Source organism: Solea solea, chromosome 21 (genome assembly GCF_958295425.1).
Source record: "Solea solea chromosome 21, fSolSol10.1, whole genome shotgun sequence".
Classification (NCBI taxonomy): Eukaryota; Metazoa; Chordata; class Actinopteri; order Pleuronectiformes; family Soleidae; genus Solea; species Solea solea.
Genome location: NC_081154.1, coordinates 18514516 through 18541208, shown reverse-complemented (window position 1 = coordinate 18541208; position 26693 = coordinate 18514516). Strand labels below are relative to the sequence as shown.

The following is a 26693-nucleotide window of genomic DNA, read 5'->3' as shown; positions in this document are numbered from 1 at the left end:
ATTGAATGTTATCAGTGCTCGTTTCAAGCTTTTAAGAGTTCACTGTCACTTTAAATTGTAGAATATATCACAGAACCTGACAGACTGAACATATCTGACCGTTGTACTGCCCCCTGGTGCTTTTCAAGAATATGGAAATATTATTCCAGACCTTATCTTCAATTTTCCCTCATTCTATTCCAGAGAACGCCAATGCATCGCAGTAAAAGCACGTAAAAAATTAAGATATTGCAGTTAATTAGCATCTATTTCATCATCCTGACTCACTACGTCTTCACTTTGTATCAAAACAGATCAGTTTTCTGACATATTGTCTGGTTTATATGGTTTATATTATCCGTATGAATATAAACAGCGCCGTTTCCTGCCAATATGGCGCCGCTTTAGTTGCGTCAGCGACGTCAGCCACCAGGTGTCGCTGTCCATCTCTTTCCCGGTTCCTCTCACCTGCGGTCCGACGGCAGCCGGGTTGGCAGCAGCTCCGCTCTCGTCCTGGTCTGGAAACATCAGCGTGTGTCTGCTGTGATAATGCGGAGGATCGTCCTCAAACACAAACATCGGGAATACGATTCATTTGGGCTTTTATTTTTTATATATCGTTAACAGTTTCAGTTCAGTTTGATAAAACAGCCACACACACAAACACACTCACAATACTGCGATACATCTCTTTTTAAACACGTGTTTAAGGCTCTGGTCGTCACATGACACCATGTTGGCGGGAAACACTTCTGCACTGGTTTTTAAGCGTTAAGAGCTCACTGTCACTTTAAATCCGCAGAATAAATCTTCAACTCTTCTTCAAATGACCCCTCATTCTGTTCCAGAGAACGCCGACACATTGCAATAAAAGTACATAAATATACAAGATATACTAGTTAATCAGTGTCAGAGTCTGAACTTCAGATTCACAGCTTCCAGTCTCTGACTTAGTCAAGATAAAGCAAAGTTTGTTTAAAATTCTACTTCAACTGAAAGATATTAGATGACGTCATAGTGGTGGGAAAATTCACTTGTTACAGCAGCAGAGAGGTCAGAGGTCAACACGTGACGAGCCCTGTGTCACTCCCAACGTCTTAAAGATTCACTGTTTTTATTTTAGCAGGAATGGAAGATAAAAATAATCATATTTCAATCCCCTCCCATGATATGAATTGTTATTTTTCATTAATTTTATCATTAATTCATAAACAGGATGAGGTGATGAGGCGACCACTTTGGTTCACCATGTTTTTATACGATAAATAAACTAAGTTTTGGTGCTAACTGAATGTGGAGAGTCCAGTTTGTCTCAAATACTATGAACTTTGGCATATAAGTAAAAATAAACCTGGCGCAAACACCCTTTTTTTTCACAGCAGCCATTTTTAAAGATGAAATATTAGGATCTACACTTCGACATTGTTGGCTTGGTCATACATCGCGTTCGTGTCGATCGTTAGCAGAGTTCTGTTCTCTAAATGATGTTGTTTCTAATATTTTGTGGTAGATTATATAAACAAACTGTTAAATTACGCATCCGTCCATTTTCTATGGCTGTATCCTCCATAGGATGCAGGGTCGCAGAGGGTGCCGTGCCAATGTCAGCTGACATACTGTGACACTTTCGCAATTAAATTCTCATTTATATCTAGCAACAATTGAACAAACTAAAGCAGTTCTTGCTCCAGGTGAGGCTCGAACTCACAACCTCGGCATCACTCTGCAGGTTACTGTCTTATAAGTACCGCGCGCTGACCGATTGCGCCACTGGAGCCTGTTTTTGTTCTTCGCTCCTCTCCATTATTGGACAAAAAAGATGCTTTAAGTGATCTATCTGAAGGAGTTAAGTGGAAGTGAGCTGTTAGAAACTACTCGTAAAAAGAATTATGATAAATATCGAGTGTTGTGCAGGTGAAACGTGTTGTTTAAGACTCAAAGATCGTTGCTAAAAACAACAGATTTAATGTTGATCGTAATCATTTCTGCACAGTATTTGAACGTCAGCGCGTATAGAGCGTTAGTTTTATGTTGTGATCGATCGATTGAGTTATTGATGACTTACTGTGCGACGTCGTTGCTCTGTGAATCTGCAGCAGAGCGGATCTTTGCGGTACAGAACCACCACCAGCATCACGACCAGCAGACAGAACGCCACGCACGACACTGACGACGAAGAAAATCAATCAATCAACAACGCGGTTCATGTCACTGCGAACTTTACATGACAAAGAACACAGATGAGAGGACGACGTGAACTATTCTTTATTAAAAAACACTTGCACAGTTAAAGCTGTAGTCTGTGAGTTTATTTTAAGTGTGTTCCTCTGTGTCTGTGGAGACACAGCGTAATGACGCTAATAACGCAAGACGGCAGCAAACTTTAGGTTAAGGAATTTACCTCTGGTTCTCTGAAACACAAGCGAGGCTAACCTAATGCTAACCTAAAGAGAACTTTAGGTAAAAGAAATAACTCTGGTTCTCTGAAACATAAGTGAGGCTAACCTAAAGTTTAAAATGAACTTTAGGTTAAGGAATTAACCCCAGTTCTGTGAAACATGAGTGAGTTACACACTGAAGCTTTAATTATTATCTAATGTGTTAAAGCACAAAATACAGATTTTTTTACATATAAAATTCCACATTGTATTGGGATTATACAGAGATTAACACATTATGTTACTGATACTGTGTCGAATAAACCAGATTATTATGAGATAACATGTTTTTTTTAAGGGTGTCTATTATTACAGTTCTGTTGAAGACATTTATTTTGAAAATAACTTGTTTGAGCCACTTCAGGAAAAGAAAGGTTTTTGTTTTTTTAATTTATTATACGACAAAAAACTGTAGTAAAGTATATTTAAGTATTAGATTTTTTTAAAAAATGGGATTAAAACAGCTTTTAAAATAAGAAAATATAGGAAATTAAATCACATAATTAAATTTTTTACCATCATAATCCTGGACTGACTCATTTATGCACAAACAAACAGAAAAATGATGTGTATATGTAAGAATACATACAATAATATGACATAAACAATAGTTTAACAGTGTTTAACAGACACTCGTCAGTCAAATAAGAACAAAAACCTGCCTTTTTGTCACTTTTAAAAACCCATTCAGGTGATTTTCTTTGTTTAAAAAAATAATAGGTGTTAAAAAGTTTTAATTTAGTTTTTACCTGAGGCAACGATGACAGTGAACAGCTCCGGAGCCATCGCTGCAGATTCTCTCAACATCAGAGTCCAGAAAAAAACAAACAAAACAATAAAAAATACATTAAAGTTGTGAAAAAGGTACGAAAAAACGTGGGTTTTCACTCATTTTTAAAGAAAAAAAATCACAACTCCTTTGTTTCTGAGTGAGAGAAAGAAAAAACACAACACACACAGAGAGAGAGAGAGAGAGAGCGCGAGAGAGAGAGAGAGAGGGAGAGGTAAACATTAACACCAGGTCAAAAGAGAGAGAGTTCAGAAGTCCCTTCAAAATAAAAGAGGAAAGAAAAGTGAAAAGCTGAGGTTTGTGTGGCCTCTAGTGGACGATAGAGGAGAAACAGCTGAATTTAAACTGACAGCTAAAAATGTATATTGTTAAAATATAAATAAATAAACCTTTTTTTTTTACAAAATGTTCCCTGATTTTTTTTCCCACATGCATGTTTTATGAATTTTTTTAATCAAAGCTAATTTTTGTAATCAGTCAGAATTTTTTACAAAATGTACGTAACTTTTACTCAGAATCTTCAAATTTAACGCACAATTCTAATTTGTTTTGTTTTGTTTTGTTTATTTAAAACAAAATCAAAGAAGACTTTGGAGGAGGATTAAAGGGTGAACACATGAATTTTGAGATTAAAGACAGACTTTTTTCTCCAAATTACCTTCTTCAATATTTTTTATGGAAAAATGTGACCTTTTTTTTTGATTCACATGTGGCCCTGATACTAATTTTATTTTTAATTTATTATCATTAACAATAATATTTGTTTTTTTAAGGTGTGATATTTCTATTGAGAACATGACGATTAGTGTAAATGAGAGAAAATACAGTGTTTATATTCGTACGTGAATGCATCATCATCATTATCAGCAGCAGCCTTCTGTCCTCATTAATCCTCCCATTCTCACGCGCGCACACACACACACACATACACACACACAGGAGGAGACCCTGAGGGAGTTCACATGTTCACATGAATGACAGAGTCTCCTCCTCTTCCTCCTCATCTTCATCATCTTCATCACTTTCCTCCTCAGAAACAGTGACGCGGTTCAATCACGACGTGGTTTTTAATGTTCAGTGAAGAAGAAGAAGAAGAAGCAGAAGAGAGCCTCTCCTCCTCCTCTTCATAACCATCATCATCATCATCATCATCACTGTGTCTCTGTTGTAAAAGCGCTCGGGCAGCAGCAGCAGAAGAAGAAGGAGGAGGAGGAGGAGTAAGGAGTGAGTGAGTGAGAGAGGAACGCGAGGATGGAGCGCATGGAGTCCATGGAGCCGATTTCCAAACACTACACCACGGATTATCCCGAGATTCAGCCCGAGCGCGAGGACCAGGACAGAACTCCGCCCTCAGCTCCGCAGACTTACGACGAGGATTTAGTTCACAAGGTAAAGAAAAATATTATTAATATTAAATAAATAAATAAACGCGTTTGGTTTAAAAACGTGTAAACCCCAGTTTTCCACGGAGGCGCTGTCCGTGGTGCTGAAAACTTACAAATTAAAACAAAGTAACCAACATTTTTTAACATAATTTTATTCTATACAAAGAAATAAAAACACCTCTATTGTTAAAATAATAATAAATAAATAAAGTACAGTGATGGCATCCAAACATGTCTCCATGGAAACGCTTCTTCTTCTTCTTTTATTTTATATTGAAGATTTTTAACTATTTAATGAACATTTAATAGAAAAGAGTTTGTGTTAGAAGTTGTAGAATTTATTCACTCTTTCACACACGTGTGATCATCGTGTCATCGAAATCAAAATGCAAATACAAATGAAAAAAAATGTATATTTTATATGTTATTATTGTATATAGAAAAAGTTCCAGGTCAAATTTGACCATTTTGAAATTAGAAAATTTCTTGCTTTAGTCTGTAATTTTTCTTAAATTTAGCAAAGATTTGAATGAAAAAAATCTTTGTACATTATTAAAGTGACAGATCAAATTTGACCTCTGTGTTGTTGTTTTTTTTTAAAAAACATTCTTATTTTAGCCAGAAATGTGGTTACTTTTTCTAGAGATACAAAATTAAATTTTTCAATTAACATTTTTTATTTATTTATCGACAAAGTCACAGGTCAAATTTCACCATTAGGATACTTACCAAAAAAAGAAAAACATTTATACAAAATTATACAATTATCATTTCACTGTTTTAAATTTTACAACAAAAAATAAAAAAACTACTAATTATTGCTCTATAACAAAGAGTTATGAATTTTTCTTAAATTTTACATTAATTTCTTTCACATTTTGTCACAGTTAATGTAAATAACGTCCATGTTCAGCACCTAAGATGACTTCCTGTAGGAAGAGTGCTTTTCAAATAAAAAGCCTTGATTAATCTAAAATGTAACCAAACATCTAAACTACTGTTTTTATCGTATTAAAATGATCACGTTGTGATAAAAAAAAAAAATCAGTGAATCAACTGCCCTCTCTGGCCAAACACCTGCTACTGCATTCAAATTTTGCTATTGGCTTTTCTCAGATTTCACCAACAGGCCACGTCCCCTTCACTGGCAGTGGGCGGAGTAGATAGTTATTTCACTTCTCAAACGTTTTTGCTCGTTGTTTTTTCTTGACCTCAAAACCTCTCGTTTCCCATTAACGACGTCAAAGCTTCGCAGATCAATAAAGTTTCTGAGAAACGGTAAAGAGATGAATCCATGAATATTAATAACGATGATGAACCTCAGCTCTGAAGATGTTTTTAATGTTATACAGATTGTTGCTTTGGTTAAAAAAACAAACAAAAAAACACTGAACTAAAACCACGTCTGCGGCATTTTTACATCGTTTAAAACTCCTTGGTTTCCTGGGTTTTATTGATCTGTTAATGCTTCTGAAACAACGGCAGATCAATAACACACACACGCACACAAACACAAACACAAACACACACACATACAGACACACAAATGACCATTTAATGTAACGTGAAATTAACATGAACAACTTAGTCAATGATTCTTGTTTATTACACAGAAATTAAGTCTTTTTCAGGTTAAAAAAAAAACTCCCTAAAATAAACATAATAATTAGGTATTTAAATTAGGAATTTAAACTATAATTATAAAACCAAATTGTAATAAATTAAACATAATATTACTTTGGAAATGACATAATATATTTATGTAACATGTACTAAACAAGTCTATACAATATTTACATTTTTTGTTTGTTCCAAATATGTAAAAATTTGCACTCAAAAAAAGTTAACATAAATTATCTTTTGGGTTTTTTTGTTTCAAAATGATTTAAAACCCCCCTTTTATTATAATAGTTTTACTTTAAGTTCATTGAAACTTGGTTTAACCAGGATTAAAACTCATTAAGATTAAAAATCAAAAAAAAATTATGATGCATGCTGTCGCAAAAATGTATTAAAATTTACATTAAAATGCACAAAAATGGCGTAAATAATGAGTAATGTTTCAATAAAATTCCAAAAATGGCATACTCTCAGATATTTCTGAGAGTAGATGTCATAAACTTGTTCCTATTCTTCTTATACTGTTACGTAAACAGTTACCAGCGTCATTTATTTCCATATATAATCATATGTTTGAGTAAATAAATGATTCATGATTCATGAACAGCGTCATCATTACTTTAGAATAAAAAAACTGAAATAAACCAAACCATGTGTGACTTTATATTCTCCAGGATTAAACAGTTACATACAGTGGATTAAAGAGGGGATTAAATCCTGATGTGGATTAAAATCTTGCTGTTATTTGTTCTTTTACACACAAACACAAACATCTTCTGTGTTTCTCTCTTAATTGCCTTCAGGCTTCAGTGGGAGGTTTTTTATGACACAGGATGACTGTAACCTCAGTTACCATGGAAACGGCGTCATCCTAAAACCCCCCCATCCCCGAGGGGGGCTCGCCCACCACACACAGACGCTGATCTGTATCACGTGTACACACGTGTAATTCTACACACACACACACACACACACACACAATGTCCAGTAAACAGGAAACTGATTCCATTAAGTCACAGAATTATAAACACTAATGTGGCTGCTGCTGCTGCTGCTTTGTAATATGTTGGATTATTGGTGGGATTATTGCTCCAGTGGGTGGATTGTGCACTTGCTAATGTGAGCATACCACTGTAGCAAATTATTAAGTCTTTACAAAACCAAAAATTAACACTTTAAGTTATTGTATCGTTTGGAATGAAGTGAAGACAGTTGTAAATGTTAGCATCTCAAACCTAGCTAACTATCTCACTAACCTAGCATCATTTCTGAGGCCTCAATTTTAGTTAGGTTATGTTAAAAAAAAAAAGCTAATAGCATATATATGCTACACTGTGTACAATTTCCTACTGTTCTGAACACAACTGGAGAGTAAGCTAACATTAGCTAGCTCTGTCCTACTCTAATAAATTTGGTTTAGCTGTAGCAGCACTGTAGCATGTGATTAGGTCAAAAAAAAGCCAAAGAAATAACAACATTTAATTAATTTCGTCTTTTAGTGTGAAGACAGTTGTAAATGTTAGCATCTCCAACCAAGCTAACTATTTTACCAACCTAGCATCATTACTAAAGCCTTAGTTAATTTGTTTAAATATAGTTTGGTTATGTTAAAAACAGCTGTTGTGCGCAACTGGAGGGTAAACTAACATTAGCAGCTCTGTCCTATAAATTTGGTTTAGCTGTAGCGGCAACAATTTTAAAAAAGACTGTGAATGGTGGTTAAACTATTAGCTGTTTTTAACGTGACCTAAAAGAGGCCTTAGAAATGATGCTAGGTTAGTAAGATAGTTAGTTAGAATAGAAAGATATAACACTTTGCTTCTTGTGTTTTTTTGTTTGGTTTTGTAGTTAGCTTATGTTTAAAACATAGAAGCATATGTTTTAAACACAACTGGAGAGTACAGTAACAGCTCTGTCCTTCTCTAAATTGCTAAAAATCAATTGATAAACATCAGCTAGTGCACATATTATTTCTGATTTGTACTATTTTGATTAATTATTGCTCCAGGGTGTAATAGCAAAATACTTAATCAACCTAGGAGAATTATTTAGGTAATAAGTAGCATTTAGGCTACGCATGTGTAGTACTTTTTAACTGTTCTTTCTTATTTCTGCCAAATTAACACAATTTCACACACTGGACGTTAAAGATTCTTGTTTTTCACTTAAAAATGTTCACTTAAAACACAGAATTTATTTATAGTTATGCGAAACAAGTGTGGTCATACGTGGTAGTGACTACAATACAATCACATACTTGGTGCAAGAAAAACACAGCATTTATATATTATTAGAAAGAAAGAACGAGTGTTTGTTTAGTGACTTTAGTTCAAGTCAAGTTCTATTATAACTGAAATCTGAGTCAACCTTGAAACTGGCTCAACTGTCACACTCACTTTTATAATATTCACTTATGTGTCAGCGTCTGCGTCATGAAGAGCCCTCCTGTTTCCAAGAGGCACACACACAAACACACACACACATATATATATATATATATATATATATTATAGAAAGTGGTTGGCAGTGCAGCACAGTCACAGTGTGACTCACTGACTAAGCGAGCGATAACCTTCACAACAATCAAATCAATGAAAGGCGACATTGACAGTGAGTCAGCAGCAGACACAGGGCTGTCTGTCATTTGTTGCCCACTTGGAAAAGTAAAAAAAAACCTTCCACAAACACACACACACACACTGAGGTGAGACGCACACACACACGTCACTCGCTGCCTTCTTAAAGGTCCACTATGTAACTTTCTAGAAGGAGAAACTGATCAGTGGATTCTTACTATGACAAATAAATGATGTGTGTGTGTGTGTGTGTGTGTGTGTGTGTGTGCAGACGATCCTGGTCGGGGACAGCGGCGTGGGAAAAACTTCTCTGCTGGTGCAGTTTGATCAGGGAAAGTTCATCCCCGGCTCGTTCTCTGCTACAGTCGGCATCGGATTCACAGTGAGTTTACGTGTCTGCATTAAAGGGACAGTTCAGGGTGTTTTCAGGGGGGAGCGGGAGTATGACTACTGACTGACTACATGCACGCCCCCTGCTGGACCCTCTCTCTCTCTATATATATATATATATATTTTTTTTTATATATATATACATATACATATACATATATACTGTATATAGATATACACAGTATGTATATATATGTATAAGTATATAAACATATATACATGTACATATGTTTTTTATATACATACAGTACATATAAATATATACACGTTCTCCCAAAAGCCCAAAATGAACGCTAAAAGCTATAATATTTTTTAGCTATACATATGTATATATATATGTATACGTATATATATATGTATATACATATATAAATATAAATACTGTATATGATTTTTGGGATTGTATCAGATTTTACATTTTGATCTGACTAATCCAGTATCTATATATGTTGTCCTTTATTCTTTTAATAACCGCCACCGTGTGGCGGTTATGAAGTAGTGCAGTTAAATCAAAATATATTATATTCCCTATGTATATATATACATATATATATAGATATATGTACACATATACATATATCTATATATATATATATATATATATATACATATCTAAATATAAATATATGATTTTTGGGATTGTATCAGATGTGTAATCCAGTATCTATTATGTTGCCCTTTATTCTTTTAATAAACACCACCGTGTGGTGGTTATGAAGTAAAGCATTTGAATCAAAATCTATTATATTCCCTATGTTTTTATACATATATATGTGTACATATATATATATATCTATATCTATATATATAGATATAGATATAGATATAGATATAGATATATAGATATACATAGATCTCAATGTTTTCTCTAGACTGAAAAGCTTCTCTTTTCTTTTTCTTTCTGCTTTTCAGAATAAAGTTGTGAACGTGGACAACGTGAAGGTCAAACTCCAGGTCAGCTTCTCTTCTCATGGACAAAAACATTTGTGCTGTTGTGACAGAAAGTTAAAGTTAGTCATGTGACACCGGGACACATTTCCTTCCTGTTTCAGATCTGGGATACGGCCGGACAGGAGCGCTTCAGAAGTGTGACACATGCGTATTACAGAGACGCTCACGGTAACCACAGGAAACCATCATGTTACACTCAAACTGTAGATATTTACAGCTTTAAGGTCAAAGTTCTGTTTCTGTGTGTACAGCTTTGCTCCTCCTCTATGACATCACCAGCAAATCAAGCTTTGACAACATCAGAGTGAGTCTGACATCAGTGACTTCTTTCTCTTTGTTTCTGTTCTTATTTAACATGAGTGTATGTTTCTGTGTTTTCAGGCCTGGTTAACAGAGATCCATGAGTATGCACAGAGCGATGTGGTCATCATGTTGCTGGGCAACAAGGTGAGAGAGAGAGAGGGGGAGAACTGAAGAAATAGGAAATTATGTCTGTTGAAAGTTTACTAAATACCAAAGAACTGTGTTTTTTTTCTTTGCTTATTATAACAGGAGAGAAGAGGGAGGCCGTGTGTGTTTTGTTTTGTTTTGTTTTTCAGGGGAAAAAATAATGAATTCTGAGGAATTCTTTTTTTGAGTCAGAATAATTTTTTTTCTCTGTATACATTTTTATTCAATTCCAGAAAAATTCATATAATTCATAAAAGTCAGTAAATTTCAGATTTATTTTCAAAATTGTAAAGAAAAAAGTCGGATTTTTTTTAATACTAAGAGAAAGAGAAAGGTTTTTTTGAAATTCTAAGGGAAAAAATCAGAACTCAAAAATGTCAATATTCTGAAATTAAAGTAAAAAAGGAGGAGTTTTCTCTATAGTGAGTTTTTTATTATTATTATTTTGTTTAAAAAAAAAAAAATCTGACCCTTATCCTCTTCCGTAGAATCTTACATTTAAAGATCAGTTAAAATTTTTCCTTAAGTTAAAGAGACTCTTATGGTGTTACGGTATTTATAAATAAAATACATGGAACGACTACAGTCCCTGTTCAATATCTACCACTTTTATCTCTCGTCAGGCCGACATGAGCAGTGAGAGAGCGATCAGGAGAGATGAAGGAGAGAGGCTGGCCAGAGTGAGTCACTCATTCACTGCTGATGACATTCATTCATTCATTCACTCATTCAATCACCTGATTTCAGTGTAACTTTTAACTTTGGTTAACTCTCTATTAGTAAATGTTTGTTTGTTTTCATGTTTTCAGGAATATTCTGTTCCTTTCATGGAGACGAGTGCGATGACTGGAGTTAATGTAGAGCTGGCCTTCACTGCTGTGTCTAAGTATGACACACACACACACACACACAATGCACTGCAAAAATATATTTTCAAAAATAATTTATTTCTCGCTAATTCTTCTCTTTTTCTGCCTCCAAAAAAAATAATTGAAAGATCAAGCAATTTAACACAAATCCTTTGAATTATACATACAACTGTTGTTTCAAAGATTGAATATTGTGTAATAATAAACATATAATAATAAACATATTTTTGCAAGAGTTAGGGACCGGAAAAAAGGAACTGAAGAACCCAGAATAATATGGTAAAAACAGGAAATGACTCAAACCATTTAGACATAACCCTAATTTACGTGTGTATTTGAATTTTCCCTACAACAGAGTAGATTTTTACACAAGTAAATGTGTAAATACATGCTTTTTATGCACATTTAAGATGCTTATACCCCTTAAAAATTACAATTTATTCCTTATTTCAGTGGGTTTTTTATGTTTTCACAGGTTTTTATTATGTTATATATTAGATTTTTAAAAGTATCGAACATCTGCTTCTGTTTCCTCAGAGAACTAAAACACAGATCTGTGCGACATCCCAGTGAACCCAAGTTCCAGATCCACGAGTACATCGAAGCACGGAAGGAGAAGTCGAGCTGCTGCAGCTACTTTTAAAAACGAGCCCTAACATACACTGCTGATGAAAGCCAACAGGGGGCGCTGCTCTCCGGAGTTTCTCCCCGACTTTGCTGCAAACATCGTGCGACAGAATGAACCAAACACTGTGTTGAGGATTAAAATGAAAAAGTTGGTCTTATTTTATAAAAAGTTGTTCTGATGTTGACAAAAACGATGCGACGCAGCTGCAGAAACTCGTGAACGTGTGATTGTTCGTCCAGTTTTCTTCTTATTAAAGGTCCAGTGTGTGAGGGTTAGTGACACCTGCTGGTGAAACAACAGAGTTCACTCTTCACTTTTCTAAAACCTCAGTGAACTACAGAGGCCTTCGTGTGCCACAAAGGATGTCAAAGCTGATTTTTCCTTCTTCTTCTTCTTCTTCTTCTTCATTGGTTTATTCATCAGGTTTATGTGGGCGGAGCCATTCTTCTTCTTCAGTTCACTAAAAGGTGTAATGCTGCCCTCGACGGTTCAAAGTTCTTAATCAGAGTTTGAATTTCTTCTACTTCCCTTTCCTATTCTTCTTTATCCTTTTCTTCCCTTACTTCCTCGTTTACTTCTTCCTCTCTTACTTCCTCTTCTTCTCCTTCCCTTACTTCCTTTTCTTCCTCTTCCTTTTTCTTCTTCTCTTCTACTTCCTCTTCTTTCTCATCCTTTTCCTCTTCTTCTTCCTCTCCTACAAGCATTCCAGTTGTAGTCGGAAGTCGGAATTCCCGACTTGAAGGGCTGTTCCAGTTGAAGGAACTTCCCTCTTAAATTAAATTTTTAAACTCTAACTGTGAATTAGAGCAACTTCACATTCTTCTTTTACGTAGGATTCCAAAATGGCTGCCACTCATGCAAATAGTAAAAAATCACTTCCGTTGTGTTTGTTTCTCAGCAAATCAGTCGTACATGGAGCTAACGACGGCTAACGACGGCTAACCTGAGATACGTTTGCGTCCATATTTTTATTCAAGTCAGAGATCACGTCAATTCTGATGTAAATTATGAAGAACAAACGATTTTTTAAGCCATTTTAACAAAACAAATCTCACAAACTGGACCTTTAATCTCTGAAACACGTGTATTTACGGCTGAGTCGATTATTGATGACAGTTTTTTGGCATTATTGACTGCGTATAAATGTGTATTTTTATCGGCCTGATGACTTTTTTTCAGTAGCATGTTAGCGATCGCATGTATCAAGTGTGTGTGTGTGTGTGCGTTCTCTGCCTCGACATAAACACACAGTGTTAAATATTATTCATATTTGCATCATGAAATGAACACAGAACAAACTCATTTTAGCACTAAAATCTAAATTTGAACTCAGGGTCAAAAGTTTGGTCTTAGATTATTTATGTATTTATTTATTCTCCTTATCTTTAGTCAAATTATAATTGAGATTCTTTAGCTTTTGCCTTAACCACATTAATTTGACGTATTGGGAATTAACATAAATATAAAGCACTAATGATCGATGATGTCACACAGAAGGGTTTTTTATGAGTACAGTATGCAACGCTCCTCTCTTCTGCCAATATTTTACAATATTTATAATAACTGTTATTGTTTTGTCATGGGCTCAGGTCTGATACAGATTATAATATGAAATGATTCCCCATCCTGAGACTTTGTAAACAGTTTGTTGTCGAGATCTTTGTGTCGTTTGCTGCATAAAAATAAATAAAAGTAATTATTTTTAAATGATCGCATTTTATTTTATTACCTGTTGCACATTCATTAATTTTTAATATACTTTTTTTTTTTTTTTTACAAAAAATCCATAGAAAATGAGTAGAAACCCCACTTCCTGTTTCAATCTTCAAAATAAAAGCTCAAGTTTTTAAATAGGTTTTTTTTTGTTTTGTTTTTTTTAATCTTACACTTTTGTTTTTAATGTTTACCTCAGTGAGTGAAGGGGATTTTATACGTGGAGTCACTATGAGCGGTTGCACTGTAACAGTTTGGTGAATGAAACATTGAAGTTAAGATATTAAGATTTTAGTTCATATTTCTTTGCCGTTGAAAAGGTAAAACAATTCTATTTAAGTTTTAATAAGTACAAGTGTAATAATAACAGGGAAATAATTCTACAACTAAATAGGTCTGTTACATGTACAGTATATACTGATAAATTAAGTTTAGCTTTATTTCTTTATTTCTTGTTCTCCTGTTTTTAACCGTTATAAACTTATTGCATGTTTTTCTTTCTCACTGACTCTCACATAAAAAATAAATAAATAATAAAAAAAAATACTGCAATTCTCTTAGATATTCATTTTACCACAATAGCTAAATGTTTCATTTAATATTAATATTTAAGAAGCTTGAAAAGGGAAAACATCTGTGTTTTTTGTTATTTATATATTTTTTTTTGTTATTTATTTTTAAAATACCTGTTGAATTTATTCAAATAGTTTCTTGATTTTACTCAAAATTCGTTCAAAATTTGTTTGTTTTTCTCTCCATCTTTGCTTGTAGTCTTATTTTGAAAATCCGTGGTCGCCTGTCACTGTTATTGCAATAACTTGACGGCGTTACCTCGGCTGACAAATCTAAATCTTATACTTTATTATTTCTCTGCATTTGACCCATGGTTGTATTGTTATTACTCAAAAACCATAATCTAGGCTGAGATAACCTAGACTTAACTGGTCAACAATAGCAACAGCTTACTCACCTACACTGTAGAAAAGGGGAGCAAACCTTTAACAATAAAGTTGTGACTGTGGCACTCGTCTTTTTTTTCTTTACTCATTTTCTTTTTGTCCTTCTCACATCAGGGTCAGAGGTCACTGTGAGGACGAGATAAACATAACATTGAGCTGTTCAACAGCCGATTTTAACAGGTTAAGCTTGATCAGTTACTGTCTATATCAGGGGTGTCAAACTCATTTTAGTTCTGAAGGTCTCGAAACTTAGGACCGAAACACAAGGCACGGTCGGTGCCATAAAAGAACCATAGTTTGGTACCCAGCCCTAATGTTTACTTCCACCTTGTTTAAGTCACATTGGTCACTGTTTGTTGTTTGTTTGTGTTACAGATCAGAAAGGAGGTTACCAACAGTTTTTCATGTTCACAGATCAGAAAGAATAAGTCAGGCTGCCAGAGAGGAGGCTACAGAAACCAGAACCAAGGCAATTACTGAGCTGGAAATGTTTGTGTTTAAAAGGATGCTTTAATAAAGAGCGAAGTGTCAGTTTTCCTTTTTTTTCAGGATTTAAAGATGCAGAAATATTTTCTCTCTTCTTGCTGGTGATGTATTTCTGTTTAAACATCTAACACTATCACATTCTCTTGTTACTTTTTAAGTAACTTCAGTCTTAAAAATAAATTTAAGATGCATTTTGAAATAATGACCCCTTTTTGAATTATTTACAGTATGTACTGCTGCTCCTCAGCAGGGTAAGTCAGTATATACATGATATATGATAAACGTGTCTTGCTTTCTACAGCTTGTGAGAAGTAGAATGTTACACTTCATTGTCCTAAGCTTAGTTGAAGACATTAAAATCAGTATTCCACCTGTTGCAGGTCTCATCTTTTTTTTTTTATTGAACTACTTTTTTCATCACTTAGAGCCTCATCTTCTCCATATAATCCTCATCAGGATTATGATCGAGCATTAAGTGTGTCTCTTCAGTCTCAATCTCCTCTTCAGTTCCTGTCTCATAAGGTCTCGCTCTTTCCGGATTCCCTGCAGCACGGTGCGATTCTCCTGAGCCCGACGCACCAAGTAGGGCAGAGTGTCCTCCACTGAGCCGTACGGCACCGACTTGTACACGGCATAACCTTCCTTAGCTGCAGAGATGAGAAGACACACGGACAAGTGACTGCATGAACAGGAATAAAGACTTCAAGAAAACTGAAGGTGAAGGAATAACTGAACACAATCATGTGAGAAGGATCCAAGAGTTAGGAAGCAACAAAGTCATTCATTCAATAACAGCGTTCACTGATCCCTGCACCTGTGGAATCCCAGCAGAGGGGGAACTCACCGAGTGTGAGGGAGACGTGATCACACATGCCCAGCAGCTGACCGAAACACACGCATCCTCCGTCTCTTTCTATCCCGAGCTCTTGCATCCTGAACATGACACACAAAAGTTACCTGAAAACAGTGGTTCTCTTTTTCCTGTTAGCCCCGCCCCCCGCCCCCCGACTCTCACACAATTGTCAAGTATAACAGTTATTGAAAGAAACATCAATATTAGAACAAACGTTTCACTTTTCTTTCAATAATTTGCTGTGCAAACAACATTTTTGCTTCAGCAATACAAATAACCTCGATATTGCTTCCTGATAGAAAGCAAATAAAAACATGAAATGTGCAATTATAACTAACTAACATCATTTTTTTAAAAGTTTTAATAAAAAACGCAGCGAAGACACCCTCGCTGTAGAGATCTTTAAATGTATAAAGGCCACAGGACAAAGGTATTGTCTAATCTAGGCGGGACAAAAAGATGGTTGTCACAGATGGGGCCCAGATAAGAGAAATCTGGTACACTGAAGAGTAGAGTACTGATCCCAACAGGGTTAGAAGTATAGAGAGAAGTCAAAAGAGGGAGACTCGAAGCAACCAAAGCGGGGAGGAATGTCAAAATGCACGACTCATTTTCAATTTCGCACCACGACAGCTTTGGCGCATGAAACCAGTATATGATTTTGTGAATATTAGCTGCCCAGTGATAGTGAAGCAAATTTGGCAAACCCAAACCACCCTGGGATCGATGTCGCTGCAAAAGCTTTTTTTGTAGTCTAGGGGCTTTGCCCCCCCCCCTCCAAATGAACAATGATTTATATCTACCAATGGACAGAAAAAACGATTTGGGGAGGAATATAAGGAGACTTTGAAAAAGATCTGGGCAACACGTTCATCACGTTCATCTTAATACAGTTGATCTTTCCAGCCAGTGAGAGATTAATGGAAGTCAAATTTGAGCTTATCACTGAGGCGTGTGAAGTTTTCTTTGTATAATTTAGAGAAAGACGGAGTAATATTGATTCCTAGATATCTGAAGCCAGTTTTAGATAGATGGAATGGGAAGCACTCGCTTTTCATAAGGTTAGTCTTGTATCCAGAAAAGATACCAAATCTACGCAACATCTGAACTATGTGGGGAACACACAGCACCGGGTCAGACACACACAGCAGTAAGTCGTCGGCGTATAGAGCCACTTTGTGTTCCCGCCCATCTAGAAATTCCTTTTATCATAGGGGACGATTTTAACATGATAGACAGAGGCTCAATGGCAAATGCAAACAAAAGCGGACTTAGTGGGCATCCCTGACGACTCCCTCTTGATAACGAAAAAAAAAACTGTATCGCTTCCCGTTCGTGACCACTGAAGCCTTTGGCGATGCGTATAGGAGTTTGATCCATGCAATACAAATGGCTCCAAAACCAAAGGCTCGCAGACATTCAAACAAATATTCCCACTCCACTCTGTCAAAGGCCTTCTCAGCATCCAGGGAGATAACTACTTCAGGTACCTCCCCGGATGCATGACATAAAGGAGGTTCCGAACATTAGAGAAGGAGTGACGACCAGACATAAAAACCTGTTTGATCCGGTGAGATCACCTCATCTGTAACAGATTCTAAACGCAGGGCAAGTGCCTTAGCTAGAATTTTAATAAGGAGATGGGACGATATGACCCACACTGTGTTCTGTCCAGTGTATAAGTACAAGGCCACTGTACCCAACAAGTCATTAAACATTTCCATAATAAGCAGTGTTAATTTGGTAGAATTTTTTTTATAAAATTCAATTGGATGGTGGAAAATCGTCCCCTATGACAAAACTCCCCTTTGTTTTTAACAAAGGGGAGTAATAAAAAAAATGATCTATTCTGCTATACGAATGGTGGACATGTGAGAAAAAGGAGAGTACTTTGCTATGAGGGACATGAAAGCACCATGGGTCTAAACATCCAATTTGGTTCATGAACGATGACAATGTTTTGGTTCATTTTGGAGGGAATTTTTTACTTCGGGCTGGAACGGTCCAAGGAAGGGTCAATTGTACAGTTTAGGTCTCCACCAAATATTAGGCTGCATCAGGTATAGACGAGATAACTTTTTCTATGAATTTCTCATTGTCCCAGTTGGGTACAACGCCATTTTTTTTAAACAATAAATGCATTTCGAGCTGCAGACAGTGTGAGCTCCTCTGTGATCGCGTGTGATTTCTTGCAACGTGCAATTCTGTATGAACCTTGTAGGAAGCTAGCTGTGCTTTGTTTTTTTTATATTTTTTGGGCTTTTGCCTTTAATTGACAGGACAGTGGAGAGAGAGACAGTAAATGGGGAGGCAGAGAGGGGGAATGACATGCAGGAAAGCAGGGAAGGGCTGCCCGATGCAGGATTTGAACTGGGGCCGCCTGCAGGGAGGACTGTAGCCTGTGGTGGCCGCGCCACTTTCCTGCTTTCTGTTTTCTTAAAGTTTCCTCTTGAAAAACTTGGCTTACCAACATGACTCGTGAATGGTCTCCATGTGTCTCTTCAATTTATTAGGTTTCATGCTGTCCCCTGACAACACAGAGAGCTCAAGACTGAGACATGCGATATCATCCAAACCTTGTCACCAGTGTAGATTTTGTTGCGGTACGTCACTAAAATGAGTCCGAGTTACAGCAAGACCAAAAGTTCCACCTGCTAAACTTAAGTTAAACAAAAAAAGAAAACAGCTCACGCCCCCCCCTGGAAAGTCTCCACGCCCCAGTCCCAATGTAAATGGAACACAGCATACTGTAGATAGTAAGTGCTCTACCTTTGTTTGATTCATATCTGTAGCTTCCAGAGGACGTGTATCCAGATTTGTACAATAATCTGCTTTAAACTACACACACTATCTCACTTAAAATAGTATTTTCAATCGACCTATCGCGAGTGCTTTTATGTCAACACGTGATCAAATCTTCTATCGTTGCTTTGATTTCGACAGAACGTGGTTGTCTCTTGTTGTCTGACCTTGTGGCCGCTCGTCTCACTGACTCCTCGTTGTGAGAGGCAACGATGATCCTGTGGCGCTGCGGCTGCTGGGATATGACCTTGAGCAGGACGTCCAGAGAGGTGTTGTAACTGTGAAAACACAGGTGAACACATGAACTGGCACCGACTTGAGGGTTAATATCCAGGTGTGTTTTCATCATAGATCATTTTCAGGTTTGAAAAGTGAAGCCTATAGAGTAGGATGGAAAATCAAGCCTTATACACACGGCAACACAACTTCCTCTGGAAGATCTTTTTTTGTTCTTAAATTATTTTCCATAATCAAGATGCCAGGTGTCTGCGTGCGTGTGTGTGTGTGTGTGTGTGTGTGTGCGACCACTCAGCTGTCACACAAAGAACTGAATACTGAATACTTCTCACTAAATCTATGTCAGTAAATATTTTCCAACGGCGTTAATGATCTCAAACACTAGTTTTATGTCTTGTATATTTTGTAAAGGATGTGCTTAGAGGAAAATAGACAATAAAGCATAACACGTGCTTGTACTGCAAGCTCAGGTTGAACGGTTTGGTAATAAAGTAGGAGAGTCATGGTTGAGATGGTTTGGTGGAGGACAAGAGGAAGTCCACAGAGAAGGAGGACGTGAGGACACATGAGAGAGGCTGAAATCCCTGAAGGAAGAATGTTTTGTGTCTTGACAACATGCTTTCTGGTATATGTAGGCCACCATAGTTCCCTGACATGCTTGGGAAATTAGCAGATTCTCACTGATCTTTAAATGTGTTCTCAAACCAGATTAAAAATGAGCATAAGAGGCAGATTATGTCCTGTTTTATCATCGTTAACTTGTGTCCACCTGTCATTGGTGTCCTCCCAGCACTGATGGACGGGGTCAGGTCGTCCTTGTTTCTCTGCGAGTGCCCTCTCTTTGTCCATGTAAGCTCCTCGTACCAGCTTCACTCCCAGACAGAAGTCTTCCTCCTGAGACAGACGCAGAGCGTCTAACAGGAGGCTGCTGGACTCCTGAAAGACACACACACACACACACACACACACACACACACAACAGTAAATCAGCCGTCCACATGCTACTGTGGACATGTTTCTGTCCACAAAATACAACAGCTTCTTATATAACAACATATCACATAGAGAGAATAAAAAAATAAAAAAATTTGCCTTCAGGTAACACTGATACGTGTTCCAAATCCAGGCGCTCTCTTTGTTATACTTCTTCATCATCGCCATGGTGACAAGAGAGAGGGCGGGGTTCATGTAGGTATACTCTGCATCCACCAGGACTCGGACTTTGTTTACACTAGCCTAAAAAAGGAAGGTGACAAAATTATAACTCTTGGCTTGTTTTGTTTTTTTTTTATCAGTTTTTCCTGTAAAATGTCCCATCAGCCCTCAGGTGTGCAGCACCTCGGCTATTTTGTTGAGTCTCTGCAAACCACGAAGGAAGTGAGCGAGTTCACTGTCGTTTAAACCAGGGAAGCTGATCATCTGAAAGAGAAACCATGACAGTCACAGGTGAGGTCAGAGACAAGGGAAACAGCGGACGTGGACGTGGACGTGGACGTGGACGTACACGTACCTCTCCATCCATAGCTCTCACCACCTGACTCAGGTCGTACGGTTGCTGTGCGTTGATGGCTGTGAGCTTCACCTTCATACAAGAAGCACAGACTCTGAATCAGTAAGAGTTTCCAGCAGCAGTTAAACCTGCAGCAGCAGCAGCAGTTAAGCAGCAGTTAAACCAGCAGCAGTTAAACCACCAGCAGCAGCAGTTAAACCAGCAGCAGCAGCAGCAGCAGTAGTTAAACCTGCTGCAGCAGCAGCAGTTAAACCTGCAGCAGCAGCAGCAGCAGCAGCAGCAGTAGTTAAACCTGCTGCAGCAGCAGCAGTTAAACCTGCAGCAGCAGCAGTTAAACCTGCAGCAGGTAAACCAGCAGCAGCAGCAGCAGTTAAACCTGCAGCAGGTAAACCAGCAGCAGCAGCAGCAGCAGCAGTTAAACCAGCAGCAGCAGCAGTTAAACCTGCAGCAGCAGCAGCAGCAGCAGCAGCTGTTAACAGTGTGAACGTTCTTATCTTTGTTTGCATGTATTTGAACTACAGCTGCTTCAGGTCCAGAAGTCGCACATGTGTCAGGGTTCTCAGGCTACACAAACCACTGATAACACGATAATAACACGATAATAATACAATAATAACACTTGAGTATTTTGGGGAACATTTGTTCTTTCCAAAACAAAACTTCTAACAGAGAACTAGACTTCCCAGCATGCTTTGAGGCCTGTTTTTGGTCTGATTGGTCATGCCTGACGGCCGTTAGCTTGTTTTGATTGGAGAAGGGCGGATGTCCGTCAAACTACGTCATACGCATTTGTGTCCTTCTGACGTGCGACCGGAGGGAGGTATGTACATTCGTACACCGCAGCCTGATTCTATTGGTTTAGAGGATTAAAACGAGCTGTCAATCACCCACATTGGCCAATCACAGCCGGAGCTATGGCACTGAACAGGCTGAGGCTCAGAGTCATCTCTGACGCTTCAGAGAAAAATGCCTAAAAATTAAAAAATATATTTTTTTTTTAATTCAAAATAAGTTTTTATTAGACCAACAGTGACATGTAAGTCAAATTAAATGGGTTTAATCATTTTTAAGCTCCTAAAAGCTTAAAAATGAGTTAAGCTTTTAGGAGTTTTTAAGCTCCTAATGCACATTTTTGCAGGTGATATTTATTTTAAAATGCACTATTTCTGCATTTATTGTGGGTCCCATCTGCATTTCCTCTGGCACAGTGGTATCTACAGTGGATCTGTATTCTTGTAAGTGCACAGAGAGACTGTATTATAAGTGAAAACATGATGAGCTTACACACAGGTCGGCGCTGATCAGAGCCGTGACCTTCAGCTGCATCATGGGCTCCGTGCTCCAGGAGCTGCTGTGTGACATACGCACACACTCCAGCATGGCGGCCATGTTGTCTTCATACCTCTTCTCCCTGCAGGTGATGAACAGGAAGTGAGAACCATGTCCTTTACTTTGCGATAAAGAGGCAGACGTGACGTAGCAGTCACATGTTTCCTGTCAAAACCCATAATGAGCTCATTAAATGAACGTGCAAAGATGTTTTAATATTCACAGATTCAGCTGCAGCTGCTGCTGTGACGGAGTTTATTTTACATTTTTTAGTAATAAAAACCTTTATTGTGAAATGATGGCATGTCAGGGAGCATTTTTGAAGACGTTGAAGGTTCTGTAGCTTAAAATCAAATGTTATTTATTGTAATAAAGCGCTTTTAAAGGTCAAACTTTCTTCTCACAATTTCTTCCTTCATATTTGGCTAGTATTGTCAAAGGTGACTCCCTTTCAGGTACTTTATACAAGACTATCCCTGTTAGACATGTTTTCTTAAGTCTTAACTTCACAGATGTTTTTTTTTCACATGTTTGTTCCCTAAAACTAATTTGTTTTAAGACAAAAGAAAAAGAAAAAGAAAGAAGGACAAACCCAGTGCTCTCTCCCAGATCCTCCTCGATGGGCACAGCCAGCATTGGCCTCAGTCGCAGCAGCTTCATCTTCTCCAGAGACTCAGAAATCTCCTCCTCGTTCTCTCCAGCCACAAACTGAGCGTACACAGTGGGACGAGTGAGCAGGGACACGCCCCTGCTGCCCACGAGGCCACGCCCTACAGACAACAGCTGTGTGTGTGTGTGTGTGGAGAGACATGCACGACAACGACAACAAACAATGAATGAATGAATGAATGACCAAATGTAGCAAGGAGCATGAATACAGACTTAAGTCATGATTATTTACTGATGTTAGATATAAATGGATACTTTTACTAACTCATTCACTCGTCTGTTTCATTTTATCTGTTAACTTTTAGGTTGTTTTCAGTGTTTTTCCTCACAGCTGTTTGTGACTTCCTTCTCTTCCTCACTTCTTTACTTCTCTTCCTCCCTTCTTTACTTCTCCTCCTCCCTTCTCTTCCTCCCTTCTCTTCCTCACTTCTTCACTTCTCTTCCTCCCTTCTCTTCCTCACTTCTTCACTACTCTTCCTAACTTCTTCACTTCTCTTCCTCACTTCTCTTCCTCCCTTCTCTTCCTCACTTCTCTTCCTCCCTTCTCTTCCTCACTTCTTCACTTCTCTTCCTCCCTTCTCTTCCTCACTTCTTCACTACTCTTCCTCACTTCTTCACTTCTCTTTCTCCCTTCTCTTCCTCATTTCTCTTCCTCCCTTCTTTACTTCTCTTCCTCACTTCTCTTCCTCCCTTCTCTTCCTCCCTTCTTTACTTCTCTTCCTCCCTTCTCTTCCTCACTTCTTCACTTCTCTTCCTCACTTCTCTTCCTCCCTTCTCTTCCTAACTTCTCTTCCTCCCTTCTTTAATTCTCTTCCTCCCTTCTCTTCCTCACTTCTTCACTTCTCTTCCTCCCTTCTCTTCCTCACTTCTTCACTACTCTTCCTAACTTCTTCACTTCTCTTCCTCCCTTCTCTTCCTCACTTCTTCACTACTCTTCCTAACTTCTTCACTTCTCTTCCTCCCTTCTCTTCCTCACTTCTTTACTTCTCTTCCTCCCTTCTTTACTTCTCCTCCTCCCTTCTCTTCCTCCCTTCTCTTCCTCACTTCTTCACTTCTCTTCCTCCCTTCTCTTCCTCACTTCTTCACTACTCTTCCTAACTTCTTCACTTCTCTTCCTCACTTCTCTTCCTCCCTTCTCTTCCTCACTTCTCTTCCTCCCTTCTCTTCCTCACTTCTTCACTTCTCTTCCTCCCTTCTCTTCCTCACTTCTTCACTACTCTTCCTCACTTCTTCACTTCTCTTTCTCCCTTCTCTTCCTCATTTCTCTTCCTCCCTTCTTTACTTCTCTTCCTCACTTCTCTTCCTCCCTTCTCTTCCTCCCTTCTTTACTTCTCTTCCTCCCTTCTCTTCCTCACTTCTTCACTTCTCTTCCTCACTTCTCTTCCTCCCTTCTCTTCCTAACTTCTCTTCCTCCCTTCTTTAATTCTCTTCCTCCCTTCTCTTCCTCACTTCTTCACTTCTCTTCCTCCCTTCTCTTCCTCACTTCTTCACTACTCTTCCTAACTTCTTCACTTCTCTTCCTCCCTTCTCTTCCTCACTTCTTCACTACTCTTCCTAACTTCTTCACTTCTCTTCCTCCCTTCTCTTCCTCACTTCTTCACTTCTCTTCCTCATTTCTCTTCCTCCCTTCTTTACTTCTCTTCCTCCCTTCTCTTCCTCACTTCTTCACTTCTCTTCCTCCCTTCTCTTCCTCACTTCTTCACTTCTCTTCCTCACTTCTCTTCCTCACTTCTTCACTTCTCTTCCTCACTTCTCTTCCTCCCTTCTCTTCCTCACTTCTTCACTTCTCTTCCTCCCTTCTCTTCCTCACTTCTTCACTACTCTTCCTAACTTCTTCACTTCTCTTCCTCCCTTCTCTTCCTCACTTCTTCACTTCTCTTCCTCCCTTCTCTTGCTCACTTCCTCCCTTCTCTTCCTCACTTCTCTTCCTCCCTTTTCTTCTTCATTTATCTTCCTCCCCTCTCTTGCTCACTTCTTCACTTCTCTTCCTCACTTCTCTTCCTCACTTCTTCACTTCTCTTCCTCCCTTCACTTCCTCCCTTCTCTTGCTCACTTCCTCCCTTCTCTTGCTCACTTCCTCCCTTCTCTTCCTCCATTTTCTTCTTCACTTCTCTTCCTCCCTTCTCTTCCTCACTTCTTCACTTCTCTTCCTCCCTTCACTTCCTCCCTTCTCTTCCTCACTTCTTCCCTTCTCTTCCTCCCTTCTCTTCTCTTTTGCTCTTTTCCACATGTTAACCATGTGTTGGCTGAGATGTGTGTTTGTATCCTGTGAAGCACTTTGAGTTACATTGCCTTGTATGAAAAGTGCTATGTCAATAAAGTTTGATGTGTAACTGTCATGAACAGTAGCTTTATACACCCTTAATGACATATGAATGAATAACTTCACTAACCTGAATAACATTAATACATTTCTAACAGCATCAAGTGACTTTAAAGTGGCCTCAGAGTCTTCTTCTCCTCCGGTGAGCGACATCTAAGGACTCACCTTGTCACTGTTGTTCACCAGGACAGGGAAGGAGCAGAAGCGGAAGACGGCCAGAGCTCGGAGCAGCTCAGTCCAGCTCTTCACCTTGAAGGCGCTCGGATCTGTGAAGTCCAGAGTCGCTGGGAGAAGGTCAGGCTGCCTGGCAGCGGCCGACCTGGAGGCCGCAGTGCCGGTCATCCTCAGCAGCATAAGCTGAGGGAACGAGGGCCGCAGACCAACGCACGCCATCATCATATTTAGTTGTTGCAGATGGAGAGTGGAGGATTTAAAGTGCTTCTAAGGTTCTTCCCCAACGTGAGTCCCTAACATGTGGGTTCAACTGAAAATCAATAATCCAGAGCGTCAGAGTCTGAATGACAGTCCCGACACAAGTGATGATCCTCCTTATGTCAGAACCTGTTGGAAAAGGAGAATAAATGAGCAAAATAAATAACATGTAACATTTTAGTGTCAGGAGATTTTGGATTGAGAATAAACCAACAAAAGTAGAATCAGACTTCACCTCCCGACCACGCTTCTGTTGACAAGTGGCCGAGCTGAAAAAACAAAGTTATCATCTCTCACCTCACTGGTTAATCAGTGACTCTTTGAAAAATCGAGTCAACATCAAGTTGACCCTTAGCAGCGAGCGTTTCCTCAGCTGGACATGAATCCAACTGGCGGCAGAAGCTCCTGTTAATCTGAAGTGGGTCGTTAAACAGTCAGAGTTTACGTCTGAGATCAGTGTAAAGAAACTCCAGCTTGGGTTAACCCCAACCCTTACTAGAATCCAGAGCAAAGAAATGAAGAAAATACTCATCGGAAATCTTGTTTTAATCATGAAAAACGCTTCAAACCTATTAATCGATGATCAAAATAGTTGTTGATTATTTACTAATCGATAAATAATCCATTCATTGTTTCAGCTTTTGGTTGGATATGTTAGCACTTAAAGGGTGAGAAGTGTTTCAGTGTGAATATAGTGTCACTCATTATGAAGAGGCAGTGAATCCAGTCTGCAGCGATGGAGGCAGAGGAAACACAGCAGGAGTGTGCAGTCTTTCTAAAATGACTGGAGACGATGAAGGTTTGGTGGTCTCTAAAGAAGAACTCCAAGTTGCACATTTCCTTTGTGACTGATTTGGATTTGATTGAAAAGAATATGAACGTGGCGCGGTCGTCGTCTGAGTATTTCAGGAACTGCTGATCTACCGGGACACACAACCACGCTAGCGTTTACAGGGGATGGTCAGAAAAGGAGAGGACGACACAAAGGCAGCAGGAAGTCAAATAACCTAAATATGCAGAACACTGACCATAAAAGGAGGAGATATTGTTAGGTGTCCTTTGTACCTAATAAAGTGACTAAAACTAAGTCTCTAAAAACTGTCTTCTTCAAAATAATTCAACAACAAAAGCGTGGAGAAGGCATTTTTTTTATTTTTTTAGGGGGCAGGGGGGAGGACAGGAGAGGCTGAGTGGTGAGGAGGAGTTGGAAGGCGGTGGAGTGGGGAAGGTGAAGGTAGTCTGCTGCAGAGAGGGAGTGATGGAGGAGGAGGAGAGGGCGGTGAAGAAGAGAGGACAGACGGATT

At 38.3% G+C, this 26693-nt stretch overlaps 2 protein-coding genes and 1 non-coding gene across 3 annotated transcripts; 1 reads left to right on the top strand and 2 right to left on the bottom strand.

Annotated features, from left to right (window-relative positions):
* Positions 1–1662: 1662 nt before the first annotated feature.
* On the bottom strand, positions 1663–1756 carry trnai-uau (transfer RNA isoleucine (anticodon UAU)). The gene is made up of 2 exons: positions 1719–1756; positions 1663–1698 (listed from the first exon to the last, which is right to left on the bottom strand). It is a non-coding gene; the product is annotated as a tRNA-Ile (tRNA).
* A 2371-nt stretch (positions 1757–4127) lies between these two features.
* On the top strand, positions 4128–13698 carry LOC131448551 (ras-related protein Rab-37-like). Its single transcript, XM_058621120.1, has 9 exons — positions 4128–4596; positions 9060–9170; positions 10091–10132; positions 10231–10297; positions 10381–10433; positions 10511–10576; positions 11203–11259; positions 11389–11465; positions 11986–13698. The coding sequence occupies exons 1-9, from the start codon at positions 4459–4461 to the stop codon at positions 12089–12091; spliced, it is 717 nt and encodes a 238-aa protein (XP_058477103.1). The 5' UTR covers positions 4128–4458; the 3' UTR covers positions 12092–13698.
* Positions 13699–15663: 1965 nt separating this feature from the next.
* prodh2 (proline dehydrogenase 2) lies at positions 15664–25682 on the bottom strand. Its single transcript, XM_058621200.1, has 11 exons — positions 25625–25682; positions 25123–25518; positions 22558–22748; positions 21921–22047; positions 20637–20708; positions 20465–20545; positions 20219–20362; positions 19896–20062; positions 19057–19167; positions 16079–16167; positions 15664–15881 (listed from the first exon to the last, which is right to left on the bottom strand). Exons 2-11 carry the CDS (start codon positions 25354–25356, stop codon positions 15706–15708), a joined length of 1392 nt encoding a protein of 463 aa, XP_058477183.1. The 5' UTR covers positions 25357–25518; positions 25625–25682; the 3' UTR covers positions 15664–15705.
* Positions 25683–26693: the final 1011 nt, after the last annotated feature.